This window comes from Ranitomeya variabilis, chromosome 8 (genome assembly GCF_051348905.1).
Source record: "Ranitomeya variabilis isolate aRanVar5 chromosome 8, aRanVar5.hap1, whole genome shotgun sequence".
Taxonomy (NCBI): domain Eukaryota; kingdom Metazoa; phylum Chordata; class Amphibia; order Anura; family Dendrobatidae; genus Ranitomeya; species Ranitomeya variabilis.
In genome coordinates this window covers 216,599,135-216,618,321 of record NC_135239.1, presented here as the reverse complement: position 1 = coordinate 216,618,321, position 19,187 = coordinate 216,599,135, and the positions used below count along the sequence as shown (strand labels likewise).

The 19,187-nt window shown below is 50.5% G+C and overlaps 2 protein-coding genes across 2 annotated transcripts in view; both read right to left on the bottom strand.

Annotated features, from left to right (window-relative positions):
- The window catches only part of HYAL2 (hyaluronidase 2), a 90,384-nt gene extending 87,647 nt beyond the window's left edge, over positions 1–2,737 (bottom strand). Inside the window, exon 1 of the mRNA XM_077277063.1 lies at positions 2,590–2,737. Coding sequence (XP_077133178.1) covers positions 2,590–2,737 — 148 coding nt within the window. The remainder of the gene's footprint in view (positions 1–2,589) is intronic.
- On the bottom strand, positions 1,927–8,163 carry TUSC2 (tumor suppressor 2, mitochondrial calcium regulator). The gene is made up of 3 exons (XM_077277065.1): positions 7,909–8,163; positions 3,342–3,462; positions 1,927–2,768 (listed from the first exon to the last, which is right to left on the bottom strand). The coding sequence occupies exons 1-3, from the start codon at positions 8,040–8,042 to the stop codon at positions 2,703–2,705; spliced, it is 321 nt and encodes a 106-aa protein (XP_077133180.1). The 5' UTR covers positions 8,043–8,163; the 3' UTR covers positions 1,927–2,702.
- Between the last annotated feature and the right edge of the window lie 11,024 nt (positions 8,164–19,187).

Sequence of the window (19,187 nt, the reverse complement as noted above, 5' to 3'; positions counted from 1 at the left end):
ACACAGGGGTACGTGTTACACAGGGGTACGTGTTACACAGGGGTACGTGTTACACAGGGGTACGTGTTATACAGGGGTACGTGTTATACAGGGGTACACTTTATACACGGCCTTCTGGTGTTATTAGTTCAGCCATTTTGACTTTTTAGTTGTTTTTATCCAGGTGTTCATCTGCGTTTAATAATAAAACTTATTTGATGCGATCACTTTTTGGTGATCTGGACGGTTATATACGCACTTTTCTCCTTTTTCAGTGGTTTATTTGAGCGTGTGGTCAGTGATTCCCCCAGTATTTGTTGTGAGCTCACGTTTCTTTGATCTAACACCCATCTGAGATCGTGGGCCATGCGCCCGCTGCCATCTTGTATCGATTATTGCTGATTATCACCACGACCCGAACGTTGCAGACTGCCTCCTCACCACCAAGGAGAAGATCTCTGCCGGCTGCCAGTGAATGGAAACCCTCGTTTAGATACGGGAGCCTGAACAGCTGTCCAGCAGAGGGTTTGGTACAGTCGCATCAGTGCAGACATCAGCTGCACCATCGCTCCCTTATGCTGATCGTCTGTTACAATGTATCAGTCCGGAGCTGGCTTTTCTCCATGCTGCCGTGCCTAGTATGCACCCTACAGCGCTCCGTGCTCTACCCTCATCGCTCCGTCCTGCCCTCCCGCTGCCATACTGACCAGCACAGCGCTGCCAGCAGGTCCTCCCTGGGAGCGGAGGTCCTCTGTGACCCCTCTATTGGTCGCCTGATAACTAGGAGGCTGCTCAGATTTTGGGTTGGGTGACATAATGTGATAACTTGCGCTTTCGTAGTACATAGTGTGACTGGCGGCCTCTCCCTCAGGATTTCCTCTGGGGTCCCCCATAACGTCAGCGCAGGCAGAGGAAAAGGATGTGAGGACACAGCGTGAGGCTGGGATGTCACGGCGTCTCCCCTGCTATCTAGTGCCATCTGTCAGTGACTTCGCACGCAGCCATTGACTGCACTATTAATCTAAAAAAGCCCAGAGCCGATGTCCAAAGCCCCCCATAAGAACCTGCCGTGTGCGGGGGATTCATAATACCAGAGCTTCGGGGCTGAGATGGAGAACGTGCGGCGCCGATCACTGGAGACTGATGGCGCGGCAGATTCTCGGGACGGCCTCCTCGTGTGGACGGACACAGGGACCACAAGGATTAGATCTCCAGGTTTAGGGCGATGGAAGGAGTCAGATGGTCACTGGGGTCCGAACTCTGCTGGTCCCTCACAGTGTGCAGGAGTGATGGCGGCGGCTGGGGTGGAATAAGGACAGTGATGTCCCCGGGCTCCATGGTCACTAATCTCATCTATGCAGCATATATATCTATACTATGGGGTATTCAGCAGCACCGTGCCCTCCGCTTCCCACCCGGGGTGAACACACACAACCATAGAACAGAAAGGAACAAAAGGACCCAGGCAAGATGGTCGACCACAGTCTACTTAACCGCACAACATGCAGAAAGCCACAGAAGTGAAGACACCCTGAGCGCACCTAGGGTAGGATGGGGGATGCTGTCCCTTTAGAAGGGATGCGACAACCCATAGGAACAAAGCAACACGTCTGATCACAGATGGCAGATGCTGGGGGGACGATGGGACCATTACACCTTGCAGTGTCGGCCATGGCAGAAAGGAAACTACATGAATCAGGACTACTACGACCCCCATCATGAGTCAGGAGGCTTGTGAGGAGCGGCGAAGAAGTGAGAAGACATCCAGGACCTTCCATCCTCTCATTATAACCCCCAGAACTTTCCAGAGTTTGACACCCAATATCCACCTGCCGCCTCAGGTGCGGGCAGCGTTCAGCTGGAGGCTCATGATGCCGTGCGATCTTCTCTCCAGATCCGGAGCCAGCAGATGTTTACCAGGATCAGGAATAACAGTGACACCAGAAGTCCAACTTACAAACACAGGGTTTATTGGGGGGGGAATGTCCAGAGCCCCGAATATCTCCTGCTGCCATGTAGAATAATCACAGTTTGGTCAGGGGCGAGAGGCTTCACAGCTCAGGAATATAGAACACAAACTAAAACATACATGTAATAAATAAACGAAGGCGTGAGCCCCCCGAACTGTACATACATGTGATTGTACCAGGGAACGTCCGACAGCAGCAGTGCATCACACAGAGGAGCGTCCCCCGAATAGTGCAGAGCAGCCCCTTACCAGGGACACACGGGTTACCGACCACTCAACCTGTGCTGGAGAACAGTAAGACCACTGAGATTGATGCCGGACCGTGAGGCCAGAAGACTGGGGACCAGAGCGGATCCCCTCGATGGTGCCAGGTTGGCATCTATGCTACGTCTGGAGCCGAGTGCACTGGGCAGCTGTGGGCCGTCACATCGTCAGTGAGCCACTTCCCCCAGAAGAGGCCGGAGACTGAGCCTCCATGAAGGACAGTGCAGACACCGGTGAGGATTAAAGCCAAAGAGAGAAAGGTCCAGCAGCCCACAGAAGAAGGAAGCCGCAGAACGTTACACCCCAGTAGTGTCGGCCCTGGCAGAGAGCGGGTTAATTGTCTCTTTTCACAGCTCAGTCAGTGTCTATGCACATACCACTCCGAAGTCTGCACCTCCCCGTCACTGTCCTCGCTCCCGGACCCAGGAGCACAGCAGAGGGTGCAAAGGTGGCAGAGGAGGGCGCAGCCTGGCAGGCGAGGGTGCTGGCGTCAGACCTCACATAGGACGACCGGGAAATCCACATGGATACGCGGATGGTCTAACCTGATGGTGCCCTGTGTGGAAGAAAAAGGAGCAGCTACTGCCTCATGGCTGAAAACAGAAAACAATAGATTGTGGTCTCCTCCCCAGTAATGGCTGATAACAGGGAGTAATAGCTTGTAGTCTCCTGTCCTACAGTCTCCTCCCCCAGTAATGGCTGATAACAGGGAGTAATAGATTGCAGTCACCTCCTCCCAGTAATGGCTGATAACAGGGAGTAATAGATTGCAGTCACCTCCCCCCAGTAATGGCTGATAACAGGGAGTAATAGATTGCAGTCACCTCCCCCCAGTAATGGCTGATAACAGGGAGTAATAGATTGCAGTCCCCTCCCCCCAGTAATGGCTGATAACAGGGAGTAATAGATTGCAGTCACCTCCCCCCAGTAATGGCTGATAACAGGGAGTAATAGATTGTAGTCTCCTGTCCTACAGTCTCCTCCCCAGTAATGGCTGATAACAGGGAGTAATAGACTGCAGTCTCCTCCCCAGTAATGGCTGATAACAGGGAGTAATAGATTGCAGTCCCCTCCCCCCAGTAATGGCTGATACCAGGGAGCAATAGATTGCATTCTTCTGTGGATTTACCTGGGGCCGCAGGTTCTTGTGGATCCGCTTCAGTTTTGCCCGCTTCCGGCCGTTCTTGGTCACAATTGTTTCCTCGTAGAATTCGTGCGCCAGGTCACCGTCCTCATCAAAGTACATGGAGCTGTGGAAAAAAAAAGAAAAAAGATCAATGTAATCAGATCCAAACAAAAGAATTAACGTCGGCGCCAAAGAAGAACTATCTGAGGAAAACACTAAAGAATCTGAGGATTTGCTTATGAAGGGGCTCCCCCGATGCTTGGAGGGTCTTCTCCGGGCACTGCCCAGTCCTCTCTGATGCAGGTGCCATCCATATGAATGCAGAGACCCTCACAGCGCCCCCCAGAGTGGCAGATCAGCCCACTGACGCCGCACATCTCAGAGCGTTCAGCCATCCATGCTCATTACACAGGCCAGCTCCTGCCAGCGCGGCGGCTCCTCAGGGGTCCAGCGACGGTCTATTACAGCACCGTTATATAGTGCAGACCCCCAGGAGCCGGCAGGACAGTGAGGATGATCTCTGGGGTGAACGATACGTGTGCAGGGTCCGGGGGCACCGGCTGTAAAGCTGTCCGCAACACATGGCAGCGGGGGACGAAGGGTGGAGTGGTGGGTCCATACAGGGCGCTCAGCATTGGGGTGGGCTCATCCTTAGCTCATGCTCCATTTCGGGGGGCTCCTGCTACGTGTCGTGGGGGGGGGGGGGGGGGGCTCACGTTCAGTATCAGCTCGTGGTCAGTATCGGGGGGCTCATGTTCAGTATCGGCTCGTGGTCAGTATCGGGGGGCTCATGTTCAGCATCAGCTTGTGGTCAGTATCGGGGGGCTCATGTTCAGCATCAGCTCGTGGTCAGTATCAGCTCGTGGTCAGTATCGGGGGGCTCATGTTCAGTATCGGCTCGTGGTCAGCATCAGGGGGCTCATGTTCAGTATCGGCTCGTGGTCAGTATCGGGGGGCTCATGTTCAGCATCAGCTCGTGGTCAGTATCGGGGGGCTCATGTTCAGTATCGGCTCGTGGTCAGTATCGGGGGGCTCATGTTCAGCATCAGCTCGTGGTCAGTATCGGGGGGCTCATGTTCAGTATCAGCTCGTGGTCAGTATCGGGGGGGCTCATGTTCAGTATCAGCTCGTGGTCAGTATCAGCTCGTGGTCAGTATCGGGGGGCTCATGTTCAGTATCGGCTCGTGGTCAGTATCGGGGGGCTCATGTTCAGCATCAGCTCGTGGTCAGTATCGGGGGGGGCTCATGTTCAGTATCAGCTCGTGGTCAGTATCAGCTCGTGGTCAGTATCGGGGGGGGGGGGGCTCATGTTCAGTATCAGCTCATGGTCAGTATCAGCTCGTGGTCAGTATCAGGGGGGCTCATGTTCAGTATCAGCTCATGGTCAGCATCAGCTCGTGGTCAGTATCGGGGGGGCTCATGTTCAGTATCAGCTCGTGGTCAGTATCAGCTCGTGGTCAGTATCGGGGGGGGGGGGCTCATGTTCAGTATCAGCTCGTGGTCAGTATCGGGGGGGCTCATGTTCAGTATCAGCTCGTGGTCAGTATCGGGGGGGCTCATGTTCAGTATCAGCTCGTGGTCAGTATCGGGGGGCTCATGTTCAGTATCGGCTCGTGGTCAGTATCGGGGGGCTCATGTTCAGCATCAGCTCGTGGTCAGTATCGGGGGGCTCATGTTCAGCATCAGCTCGTGGTCAGTATCGGGGGGGCTCATGTTCAGTATCAGCTCGTGGTCAGTATCGGGGGGGCTCATGTTCAGTATCAGCTCATGGTCAGTATCAGCTCGTGGTCAGTATCGGGGGGGCTCATGTTCATTATCAGCTCGTGGTCAGTATCAGCTCGTGGTCAGTATCGGGGGGGCTCATGTTCAGTATCAGCTCGTGGTCAGTATCGGGGGGCTCATGTTCACTATCAGCTCGTGGTCAGTATCGGGGGGCTCATGTTCACTATCAGCTCGTGGTCAGTATCGGGGGGCTCATGTTAGGTATCGGGGGGCTCAGGTTCAGTATCGGGGGGCTCAGGTTCGGTATCGGGGGGCTCATGTTCGGTATCGGGGGGCTCATGTTCGGTATCAGCTCGTGGTCAGTATTGGGGGGCTCATGGTCAGTATCAGCTCGTGGTCAGTATCGGGGGGGCTCATGTTCAGTATCAGCTCGTGGTCAGTATCGGGGGGGCTCATGTTCAGTATCAGCTCGTGGTCAGTATCGGGGGGCTCATGTTCAGTATCGGCTCGTGGTCAGTATCGGGGGGCTCATGTTCAGCATCAGCTCGTGGTAAGTATCGGGGGGCTCATGTTCAGCATCAGCTCGTGGTCAGTATCGGGGGGGCTCATGTTCAGTATGAGCTCGTGGTCAGTATCAGCTCGTGGTCAGTATCGGGGGGGCTCATGTTCAGTATCAGCTCGTGGTCAGTATCAGCTCGTGGTCAGTATCGGGGGGCTCATGTTCAGTATCAGCTCGTGGTCAGTATCGGGGGGCTCATGTTAGGTATCGGGGGGCTCATGTTCGGTATCAGCTCGTGGTCAGTATTGGGGGGCTCATGGTCAGTATCGGCACGTGGTCAGTATCGGGGGGCTCATGTTCAGCATCAGCTCGTGGTCAGTATCGGGGGGGCTCATGTTCAGTATCAGCTCGTGGTCAGTATCAGCTCGTGGTCAGTATCGGGGGGGGCTCATGTTCAGTATCAGCTCGTGGTCAGTATCAGCTCGTGGTCAGTATCGGGGGGCTCATGTTCAGTATCAGCTCGTGGTCAGTATCGGGGGGCTCATGTTAGGTATCAGCTCGTGGTCAGTATTGGGGGGCTCATGGTCAGTATCGGCACGTGGTCAGTATCGGGGGGGCTCATGTTCAGTATCAGCTCATGGTCAGTATCAGCTCGTGGTCAGTATCGGGGGGCTCATGTTCAGTATCAGCTCTTGGTCAGTATCGGGGGGGCTCATGTTCAGTATCAGCTCGTGGTCAGTATCGGGGGGGCTCATGTTCAGTATCAGCTCGTGGTCAGTATTGGGGGGCTCATGTTCAGTATCAGCTCGTGGTCAGTATCGGGGGGCTCATGTTAGGTATCGGGGGGCTCAGGTTCAGTATCGGGGGGATCATGTTCGGTATCAGCTCGTGGTCAGTATTGGGGGGCTCATGGTCAGTATCGGCACGTGGTCAGTATCGGGGGGCTCAGGTTCAGTATCAGCTCGTGGTCAGTATCGGGGGGCTCATGTTCAGTATCAGCTCGTGGTCAGTATCGGGGGGCTCATGTTAGGTATCGGGGGGCTCAGGTTCAGTATCGGGGGGCTCAGGTTCGGTATCAGCTCGTGGTCAGTATTGGGGGGCTCATGGTCAGTATCAGCTCGTGGTCAGTATCGGGGGGCTCATGTTCAGTATCAGCTCTTGGTCAGTATCGGGGGGGCTCATGTTCAGTATCAGCTCGTGGTCAGTATTGGGGGGCTCATGTTCAGTATCAGCTCGTGGTCAGTATCGGGGGGCTCATGTTAGGTATCGGGGGGCTCAGGTTCAGTATCGGGGGGCTCAGGTTCAGTATCGGGGGGATCATGTTCGGTATCAGCTCGTGGTCAGTATCGGCACGTGGTCAGTATCGGGGGGCTCAGGTTCAGTATCAGCTCGTGGTCAGTATCGGGGGGCTCATGTTCAGTATCAGCTCGTGGTCAGTATCGGGGGGCTCATGTTAGGTATCGGGGGGCTCAGGTTCAGTATCGGGGGGCTCAGGTTCGGTATCAGCTCGTGGTCAGTATTGGGGGGCTCATGGTCAGTATCGGCACGTGGTCAGTATCGGGGGGGCTCATGTTCAGTATCAGCTCGTGGTCAGTATCGGGGGGCTCATGTTCAGTATCAGCTCGTGGTCAGTATCGGGGGGCTCATGTTCAGTATCAGCTCGTGGTCAGTATCAGGGGGCTCATGTTAGGTATCGGGGGGCTCAGGTTCAGTATCGGGGGGCTCAGGTTCAGTATCAGCTCGTGGTCAGTATTGGGGGGCTCATGGTCAGTATCGGCACGTGGTCAGTATCGGGGGGCTCATGGTCAGTATCAGCTCGTGGTCAGTATCGGGGGGCTCATGTTAGGTATCGGGGGGCTCAGGTTCAGTATCGGGGGGATCAGGTTCAGTATCAGCTCGTGGTCAGTATTGGGGGGCTCATGGTCAGTATCGGCACGTGGTCAGTATCGGGGGGGCTCATGTTCAGTATCAGCTCGTGGTTAGTATCGGGGGGCTCATGTTCAGTATCAGCTCGTGGTCAGTATTGGGGGGGCTCATGTTCAGTATCGGCTCGTGGTCAGTATTGGGGGGGCTCATGTTAGGTATCGGGGGGCTCAGGTTCAGTATCGGGGGGGGATCATGTTCGGTATCAGCTCGTGGTCAGTATTGGGGGGCTCATGGTCAGTATCGGCACATGGTCAGTATCGGGGGGCTCAGGTTCAGTATCGGGGGGGATCATGTTCGGTATCGGGGGCTCATGTTCAGCATTGGGGGGCTCATGTTAGGTATCGGGGGGCTCAGGTTCGGTATCGGGGGGGGGGATCATGTTCGGTATCGGGGTCGCCTCCCTCCCGCAGGCCCGTCGCTCACCCGCGCCGGGTGAAGATGAATGGGGTGGCTTTGCGGATCCGGGCCACGCTCTGCTCGCTGTTGCTCCCGGGGCTCTCGGTCCCCTGTGACGAGAAAGGCCATAGACCGCGGGCTCTGGATCCGCTGCCGCCCATGACAGCTCGTGCAGGCTGACTCGCACTGTGCGGTGTACACCGGGCACCCCGAGGACTGACCTCCGGTGCCCGCTGCCTCCTGTCACTCCACTATCTCACTGCGTCACTTCCGGGAATGGACCGGAGCGTGCTGTCATCACAGCCAATCAGAATCAAGAACAGGGGCGTGACCAATGCTAACAGCGAGGCTTGGTTGCACACGTGACTGTAGGTGACCATAAGATGACCGGTCACGTGACGCATGTCACTCCAATTCTCATAGGCTTCGAAAGAGCACGTGACGGTGAAAAACGGTCAAGCAGCCAATCAGAACCCATCTTTCACGCGTCCAGTACAAAATAGAAAATGAAAGGAGTCATCTTATTGGTTATCATAGAAACTATATTACGTGGCTGCCCTCCTAGTCTGGGCGATTGTCTCTGACATTGTGTCTGGTCTCAGATCCCTGCAGTGCTGTGTGCGCTGAGGAGTGTGAGGATGAGGGGTCACCGCGCTCTGCTGTAGGGAGTGTTATGGCGGAGGCTTCCTATACATGCAAGGCCGCACAGTGGTGTCTATCTCCTGCGCTCCACCCTGTGGCCGCCCCGCTGGTCTCCAGGCGAGAGCGCACAGGTGTCACACAAGGACGGTCCGGCCCCCGCGGAGCCCTGTTATGTCCGGCCCCCGCGGAGCCCTGTTGTTATGTCCGGCCCCCGAGGAGCCCTGTTGTTATGTCCGGCCCCCGCGGAGCCCTGTTGTTATGTCCGGCCCACGTGGAGCCCTGTTGTTATGTCCGGCCCCCGCGGAGCCCTGTTGTTGTGTCCGGCCCAGAGACGCACCCTTATCTCACTTCTTATGTATTTTCTGCCTTGAGACTTTTGTGGCAGACCACAAACATCCCATCAAGTGATGACTGATTGCTGGGACCCCCGATCACGAGAGCTGGGATCCAAGAGTCTCAAGCCCAATATATGTATGCATGTAGTGTATTTATGAAGATTTCGGAATAATGCAATGAATACACAGGATTCGGCCGGCCGGGCGCGACCAATTAGCGAAGCATGGTTCAAATCCCGCACCAATTTGCGGCCGGCCGGGCGCGACCAATCAGTGAAGCCAGGGCGAGCTCCAGATTTGTGAGGGACCTGGGCGAAAGAGTCTCACAGCCTACTTAGCATATAACACAGCCCACTTAGTATATAGCACAGCTTCGTAGTATATAGCACAGCCACGTAGCATATAACACAGCCACGTAGCATATAACACAGCCCACGTAGTATATAGCACAGCTTCGTAGTATATAACACAGCCACGTAGTATATAACACAGCCACGTAGTATATAGCACAGCCACATAGTATATAGCACAGCCCATGTACATTGCACAGTCACGTAGTATATAGCACAGCCACGTAGCATATTGCACAGCCATGTAGTATATAGCACAGCCCACGTAGTATATTGCACAACCACGTATGATATAGCACAGCCACGTAGTATATAGCACAGCCCACGTAGTATATTGCACAGCCACATAGTATATAGCACAGCCACGTAGTATATTGCACAGCCCACGTAGTATATAGCACAGCCACGTAGAATATAGCACAGCCATGTAGTATATTGCACAGCCACGTAGTATATTGCCCAGCCACGTATTATATTGCACAGCCACGTAGTATATTGCACAGCCACGTAGTATGTTTCCACAATCATCACTAGTGCAAGACACCCTGAATGACGATGCCAGGGACCATCGGCAGGAAACACTGGGAAAAAAAAGGGAGACGAGAGCGCCCCTCAGCCGGCCTGCAGTACCCAGTGCAGCCTGTGCCGTGGGGGGTACTATTGTGATGACAGTTTGGTTTTCACACATTGCTGCTTCGGTGGTTTTTCAATTTTTAGGCCTCATTCAGACATCGGTGGTTCAAGTACGACTCCTGTGATTTCCATAGGTAGAACATGCATCTATCACAGTGTATGAAATCAGGGAAACAGCCATACAAGTCTATGGGTCCACGACACTCCGTACCCGTCCGCATGGTCTGGGAGTCACAAAGCAATGGATGGGAGAAGCTGGGTCACTTATCAGAAATATCGCTGATTAAACAGATGATAAAACACGGGACACGGACAAACATGGATGACACTCAGCGTGAACAATCACAGAGGCCAGAATAAGGCTTAGTCACTGTTTCTATGGTTACTGACAAACGATTATAAACATTCCGCACGTTGTTACATTTTCTGATAATTCCATGAAGTTCCTGTGAAGCCCCAATATTCACAGCGCTGCCCCTTATTCTCCACACTCCTGGTCCTTATTCTCCAGACTCCTGCCCCTTATTCTCCGCACTCCTGCCCCTTATTCTCCGCACTCCTGCCCCTTATTCTCCGCACTCCTGCCCCTTATTCTCCACACTCCCGCCCCTTATTCTCCACACTCCCGCCCCTTATTCTCCGCACTCCTGCCCCTTATTCTCCGCACTCCTGCCCCTTATTCTCCGCACTCCCGCCCCTTATTCTCCGCACTCCCGCCCCTTATTCTCCACACTCCCGCCCCTTATTCTCCACATTCCCGCCCCTTATTCTCCGCACTCCCGCCCCTTATTCTCCACACTCCCACCCCTTATTCTCCGCACTCCCGCCCCTTATTCTCCGCACTCCTGCCCCTTATTCTCCGCTCTCCTGCCCCTTATTCTCTGCACTCCTGCCCCTTATTCTCCACACTCCTGCCCCTTATTCTCCACACTCCTGCCCCTTATTCTCCACACTCCTGCCCCTTATTCTCCACACTCCCACCCCTTATTCTCCGCACTCCCGCCCCTTATTCTCCGCACTCCTGCCCCTTATTCTCCGCTCTCCTGCCCCTTATTCTCTGCACTCCTGCCCCTTATTCTCCACACTCCTGCCCCTTATTCTCCGCACTCCTGCCCCTTATTCTCCGCACTCCCGCCCCTTATTCTCCGCACTCCCGCCCCTTATTCTCCACACTCCTGCCCCTTATTCCCCACACTCCTGCCCCTTATTCTCCAGACTTCTGTCCCTTATTCTCCACACTCCTGCCCCTTATTCTCCACACTCCTGCCCCTTATTCTCCACACTCCCGCCCCTTATTCTCCGCACTCCTGCCCCTTATTCTCCAGACTGCTGTCCCTTATTCTTCACACTCCTGCCCCTTATTCTCCACACTCCTGCCCCTTATTCTCCACACTCCTGTCCCTTATTCTCCACACTCCTGCCCCTTATTCTCCACACTCCTGACCCTTATTCTCCACACTCCTGCCCCTTACTCTCCACACTCCTGCCCCTTATTCGTCACACTCCTTCCCCTTATTCTCCACACTCCTGCCCCTTATTCTCCACACTCCTGCCCCTTATTCTCCACACTCCTGCCCCTTATTCTCCACACTCCTGCCCCTTATTCTCCACACTCCTGCCCCCTATTCTACACACTCCTGCCCCTTATTCGTCACACTCCTTCCCCTTATTCTCCACACTCCTGCCCCTTATTCTCCACACTCCTGCCCCTTATTCTCCACACTCCTGCCCCTTATTCTCCACACTCCCGCCCCTTATTCTCCACACTCCTGCCCCTTATTCGTCACACTCCTTCCCCTTATTCTCCACACTCCTGCCCCTTATTCTCCACACTCCTGCCCCTTATTCTCCACACTCCTGCCCCTTATTCTCCACACTCCTGCCCCTTATTCTGCACACTCCTGCCCCTTATTCTCCACACTCCTGCCCCTTATTCTCCACACTCCTGCCCCTTATTCTCCACACTCCTGCCCCTTATTCTCCACACTCCTGCCCCTTATTCGTCACACTCCTTCCCCTTATTCTCCACACTCCCGCCCCTTATTCTCCACACTCCTGCCCCTTATTCTCCACACTCCCGCCCCTTATTCTCCACACTCCTGCCCCTTATTCTCCACACTCCTGCTCCTTATTCTCCGCACTCCTGCCCCTTATTCTCCACACTCCTGCCCCTTGTTCATCAGACTCCTGCCCCTTATTCTCCACACTCCCGCCCCTTATTCTCCACACTCCTGCCCCTTATTCTCCACACTCCTGCCCCTTATTCTCCGCACTCCTGCCCCTTATTCTCCACACTCCTGCCCCTTGTTCATCAGACTCCTGCCCTTTCCCCCGGTAGCTGGATATTGGCTTCTGGGCAGATCCTGATTGATGTCCGCCCGTTCTTGTCTCATCAGAGCTCGGATTTATGATTATTTTGGGGTTTTCTCACTTTTTGAGGATTGACCGCAGGTTCTCGCTGAGACGAGATCTGGGGCGTTTCCGGCTATGGACACAAACTTTTTGCTTTTTTACTCATCATTTTTATCTTGTGATGTAATCTTCATCTAGCAGCGCTGGCAATACTGAGGTTTCAATGAACTTCATGGATTTGTTAATAAAATGTAACAATGTGCAGAATGTTTATAATTGTCCATCAGTAATCATAGAAACAGCGACTAATGAGCAAAAAGACTGGAGGGAAAATGTGAAAACCCTTAATCTGTCAAACACTGCCCTGCAGTACCCAGTACAGCCAGTGATGTGGGGGGCGCTCTTTGCTCAATTCTGATTCTTGTTTCCTACCTGAGATAACATTACAAGATCCCGGCTCAGATCCTGGAGATAATGAGGACGCTGGGTCTTTAAATAAAATAAGGATATGATTCAGATTGAATAACGTTTTCTCTGAATGAACTGTCCCCCATCTGCAGGAAATGACTCATACGTGGCAGAACATGGTGCAATACTCTGCAGCGCCAGTGACGGGAAAGGGGAGATTTTACTAAGTGTCATTACTGCAAATGTCCAATCAGCCCCTGTCCACAGGATAAAAGCCATAAATAATGAGATTTCTACTGCTGCAAAACTGTCATGTCTTATCCTCCAGAGCTGCGGTCACTATTCTGCTGTTACATCATATCTTATCCTCCAGAGCTGCAGTCACTATTCTGCTATTACATCATTCCTTGTCCTCCAGAGCTGCAGTCACTATTCTGCTGTTACATCATTCCTTGTCCTCCAGAGCTGCAGTCACTATTCTGCTGTTACATCATTCCTTGTCCTCCAGAGCTGCAGTCACTATTCTGCTGTTTCTTATCCTTCCGAGCTGCACTCACTGTTCTGCTGTTTCTTACCCCCCAGAGCTGCACTCACTGTTCTGCTGTTTCTTACCCCCCAGAGCTGCAGTCACTATTCTGATGTTACATCGTCAGGGCTGCCTGCCACTAGAAATTTTTTGGGCCCCCTTAAGACTCCGCCCAGGCTCCACCCCAGCCCCGCCTCCAACCCTCGAACTGACCACAGCCCCACCGCTCTCTTGGAAAAACTCCACTTCTCACCAATCACACATTAACAGTTCCCATCACCAGATCACACACATAGCCAGCAGCTTTTGTTTTGGCCAAAAGGATTTTTTAATCTGCCACGATGACAAGGTAGACTCTTTTGGCCGGACCCTACTCTACTCTAAATTATTAAACATTTGTTAAAATATGCAATACAATTTAGGTATATTTTTATTTATTTTTCAATTTTTCAAATGACCAATAATACCACATACAAGGGACAAATACCACAACACCATGGCCAGACACCACATTATCACCACATAGTGACCTATAATACTATCTACAAGGAATAAATACCGCCACACCATGTGCAGACCACATATTACCACCACAGTGACCGAACAATATCGCATACAAGGGACAAATACCACCGCAGCATGTACAGACCACATATTACCACCACATGGTGACCAACTACATACAAGGAACAAATACCAACACATGACCAGACCACATATTACCACCACACGGTGACCGAATAATAGCACATACAAGGAACAAATACCGCCACACCATGACCAGACCACATATTATTACTACCACATAGTGACCAAATAATAGCACATACAAGGAACAAATACCGCCACACCATGGCCTGACAACATATTACCACCACATTGTGACTGAATAGTACAATACTGATCATTAATAAAAAAAATACTATCATCATAAGTGCCATTATACACAGGAGATCTGTACTTAGTATGCAGTGTCTGTGTACAGGTAATACACTGGTCACCGGTGCCATTATACACAGGAGCTCTATATACAGGTCCTTCTCAAAAAATTAGCATATAGTGTTAAATGTCATTATTTACCATAATGTAATGATTACAATTAAACTTTCATATATTATAGATTCATTATCCACCAACTGAAATTTGTCAGGTCTTTTATTGTTTTAATACTGATGATTTTGGCCTACAACTCCTGATAACCCAAAAAACCTGTCTCAATAAATTAGCATATCAAGAAAAGGTTCTCTAAATGACCTATTACCCTAATCTTCTGAATCAACTAATTAACTCTAAACACATGCAAAAGATACCTGAGGCTTTTAAAAACTCCCTGCCTGGTTCATTACTCAAAACCCCCATCATGGGTAAGACTAGCGACCTGACAGATGTCAAGAAGGCCATCATTGACACCCTCAAGCAAGAGGGTAAGACCCAGAAAGAAATTTCTCAACAAATAGGCTGTTCCCAGAGTGCTGTATCAAGGCACCTCAATGGTAAGTCTGTTGGAAGGAAACAATGTGGCAGAAAACGCTGTACAACGAGAAGAGGTGACCGGACCCCGAGGAAGATTGTGGAGAAGGACCGATTCCAGACCGTGGGGAACCTGAGGAAGCAGTGGACTGAGTCTGGTGTGGAAACATCCAGAGCCACCGTGCACAGGCGTGTGCAGGAAATGGGCTACAGGTGCCGCATTCCCCAGGTAAACAGCGGCAGAAGCGCCTGACCTGGGCTACAGAGAAGCAGCACTGGACTGTTGCTAAGTGGTCCCAAGTACTTTTTTCTGATGAAAGCAAATTTTGCATGTCATTCGGAAATCAAGGTGCCAGAGTCTGGAGGAAGACTGGGGAGAAGGAAATGCCAAAATGCCTGAAGTTCAGTGTCAAGTACCCACAGTCAGTGATGGTGTGGGGTGCCATGTCAGCTGCTGGTGTTGGTCCACTGTGTTTCATCAAGGGCAGGGTCAATGCAGCTAGCTATCAGGAGATTTTGGAGCACTTCATGCTTCCATCGGCTGAAATGCTTTATGGAGATGAAGATTTCATTTTTCAGCACGACCTGGCACCTGCTCACAGTGCCAAAACCACTGGTAAATGGTTTACTGACCATGGTATTACTGTGCTCAATTGGCCTGCCAACTCTCCTGACCTGAACCCCATAGAGAATCTGTGGGATATTGTGAAGAGAAAGTTGAGAGACGCAAGACCCAACACTCTGGATGAGCTTAAGGCCGCTATTGAAGCATCCTGGGCCTCCATAACATCTCAGCAGTGTCACAGGCTGATTGCCTCCATGCCACGCCGCATTGAAGCAGTCATTTCTGCCAAAGGATTCCCGACCAAGTATTGAGTGCATAACTGAACATTATTATTGGATGGTTTTTTTGTTTGTTATTAAAAAACACTTTTATTTGATTGGACGGGTGAAATATGCTAATTTATTGAGACAGGTTTTTTGGGTTATCAGGAGTTGTATGCCAAAATCATCAGTATTAAAACAATCAAAGACCTGACAAATTTCAGTTGGTGGATAATGAATCTATAATATATGAAAGTTTAATTGTAATCATTACATTATGGTAAATAATGAATTTTAACACTATATGCTAATTTTTTGAGAAGGACCTGTATAGTGTCAGTGTACAGGTAATACAGGGATCACCAGTGACATTATACACAGGAGCTCTATATATAGTGTCAGTGTACATGTAATACAGTGATCACCAGTGACATTATACACAGGAGCTCTGTATATAGTGTACAGATAATATAGTGATCACCAGTGACATTATACACAGGAGCTCTGTATATAGCGTCAGTGTACAGGTAATACAGTGATCACCAGTGACATTATACACAGGAGCTCTGTATATAGTGTACAGATAATATAGTGATCACCAGTGACATTATACACAGGAGCTCTGTATACAGTATACAGTATACAGGTCCTTCTCAAAAAATTAGCATATAGTGTTAAATTTCATTATTTACCATAATGTAATGATTACAATTAAACTTTCATATACTATAGATTCATTATCCACCAACTGAAATTTGTCAGGTCTTTTATTGTTTTAATACTGATGATTTTGGCATACAACTCCTGATAACCCAAAAAACCTGTCTCAATAAATTAGCATATTTCACCCGACCAATCAAATAAAAGTGTTTTTTAATACCAAACAAAAAAACCATCAAATAATAATGTTCAGTTATGCACTCAATACTTGGTCGGGAATCCTTTGGCAGAAATGACTGCTTCAATGCGGCGTGGCATGGAGGCAATCAGCCTGTGACACTGCTGAGATGTTATGGAGGCCCAGGATGCTTCAATAGCGGCCTTAAGCTCATCCAGAGTGTTGGGTCTTGCGTCTCTCAACTTTCTCTTCACAATATCCCATAGATTCTCTATGGGGTTCAGGTCAGGAGAGTTGGCAGGCCAATTGAGCACAGTAATACCATGGTCAGTAAACCATTTACCAGTGGTTTTGGCACTGTGAGCAGGTGCCAGGTCGTGCTGAAAAATGAAATCTTCATCTCCATAAAGCATTTCAGCCGATGGAAGCATGAAGTGCTCCAAAATCTCCTGATAGCTAGCTGCATTGACCCTGCCCTTGATGAAACACAGTGGACCAACACCAGCAGCTGACATGGCACCCCACACCATCACTGACTGTGGGTACTTGACACTGGACTTCAGGCATTTTGGCATTTCCTTCTCCCCAGTCTTCCTCCAGACTCTGGCACCTTGATTTCCGAATGACATGCAAAATTTGCTTTCATCAGAAAAAAGTACTTGGGACCACTTAGCAACAGTCCAGTGCTGCTTCTCTGTAGCCCAGGTCAGGCGCTTCTGCCGCTGTTTATGGTTCAAAAGTGGCTTTACCTGGGGAATGCGGCACCTGTAGCCCATTTCCTGCACACGCCTGTGCACGGTGGCTCTGGATGTTTCCACACCAGACTCAGTCCACTGCTTCCTCAGGTTCCGGTCACCTCTTCTCGTTGTACAGCGTTTTCTGCCACATTGTTTCCTTCCAACAGACTTACCATTGAGGTGCCTTGATACAGCACTCTGGGAACAGCCTATTTGTTGAGAAATTTCTTTCTGGGTCTTACCCTCTTGCTTGAGGGTGTCAATGATGGCCTTCTTGACATCTGTCAGGTCGCTAGTCTTACCCATGATGGGGGTTTTGAGTAATGAACCAGGCAGGGAGTTTTTAAAAGCCTCAGGTATCTTTTGCATGTGTTTAGAGTTAATTAGTTGATTCAGAAGATTAGGGTAATAGGTCATTTAGAGAACCTTTTCTTGATATGCTAATTTATTGAGACAGGTTTTTTGGGTTATCAGGAGTTGTATGCCAAAATCATCAGTATTAAAACAATAAAAGACCTGACAAATTTCAGTTGGTGGATAATGAATCTATAGTATATGAAAGTTTAATTGTAATCATTACATTATGGTAAATAATGAAATTTAACACTATATGCTAATTTTTTGAGAAGGACCTGTATGGTGTCAGTGTACAGGTAACATACGGACTCACCAGTGACGTTATACACAGGAGCTCTGTATATAGTGTATAGTGTACAGATAATATAGTGATCACCAGTGACATTATACACAGGAGCTCTGTATATAGTGTCAGTTTACAGGTAATACAGTGATCACTAGTGATATTATACACAGCTCTGTGTATAGTGTACAGATAATATAGTGATCACCAGTGACATTATACACAGGAGCTCTGTATACAGTATACAGTGCATGGTGTCAGTGTACAGGTAACATACTGACTCACCAGTGACGTCTCTAGCTGAAGTCCTTCATCTTTGTGTTTCTTTTTAATCCAGCGCAGACCGCCATCACTTCTTTCAGCCAGGACTCGTCTCTGCATAAAATAACAGTTATCTAGAGCACATTCGCACTTTTTCCCTTCCTTCTACACTACCCATCTGAATACAGACATTCACCCACCATTAATATATACTGTAATTAGTTATTATGCAACCCACCATTCCAAATATAAATTATAATCTGCCACTGAGCCCCTTCTAGCTATACATAGCCACTTTCCCCATTTAATATATAAATTAATTAGCACCTGTACTCTTTCCCCCAATTTATCACTTTATCCTCAACGATCCCACTATGTACCTCCCGCTCTAATCCTAACTCCGATTCATTATAGTTACATGCCCCTTCTGCCTCAATTCATTGTCTTCTCTCTCCCACCCTCAAAATTCATTATTTGCTCTCCCCACCTTCAATACACCATTGGCTCTCCCCACCTTCAATTCAATTGCCGTCCACCGTCCCTCACACTCACTTCATGTGCAGTCCCCATCACCCCCACTTCATCATTTGCAGCCCACCTTACTTCATCATTTAGTCCCCTATCCCCCTTCACTTCATCTGCAGTCCCCCTTACTTTATAATTTGCAGCCCCCTATCATTTCATCATGTGCAGTGCCCCCTCAAACAGAATTCATCATGCGCAGTCCCCATCACCATCACCTCATCATCTGCAGTCCCCATCACCCCCAGTTCATCATCTGCAGCCCCCTATCATTTCATCATGCGCAGTCCCCATCACCCCCACTTCATCATCTGCAGCCCCCTATCATTTCATCATGCGCAGTCCCCATCACCCCCACTTCATCATGCGCAGTCCCCATCACCCCCACTTCATCATGCGCAGTCCCCATCACCCCCACTTCATCATGCGCAGTCCCCCTTACTTCATCATCTGCAGCCCCCTATCATTTCATCATGCGCAGTGCCCCCTAAAACACACTCCATCATCTGCAGTCTCACCCCCCCCCCCCCCTTACCCATTTAAAAAAACAAAGCTGTTTTTTATACTGACCTCAGTAGTTCCGGGGCGTCGTGTTTCCAGCAGTGAAGCAGCAGCTAGAATGGATGGGCTGCTGAGAGGACCTGACAGGAGCCCCTACATTCTAGCACATTCACTCCTGAGACGGCTAGAATGGATGGGCTGTAGTCAGGACCTGCAGGGAGCCCACACATTGTAGCTACAGCCGAGCAGGAGCTGCACAGCCGACT

Bases quoted from the DNA above. Each gene is read 5' to 3' on its own strand.
- TUSC2 (XM_077277065.1), bottom strand. From the start codon at position 8,042: ATGGGCGGCAGCGGATCCAGAGCCCGCGGTCTATGGCCTTTCTCGTCA. The intron at 3,463-7,908 runs GTGAGCGACGGG...TTTTTTCCACAG, and splicing joins TTCATCTTCACCCGGCGCGG to CTCCATGTACTTTGATGAGG. The intron at 2,769-3,341 runs GTAAATCCACAG...TCTTCCACACAG, and splicing joins ACAAGAACCTGCGGCCCCAG to GGCACCATCAGGTTAGACCA.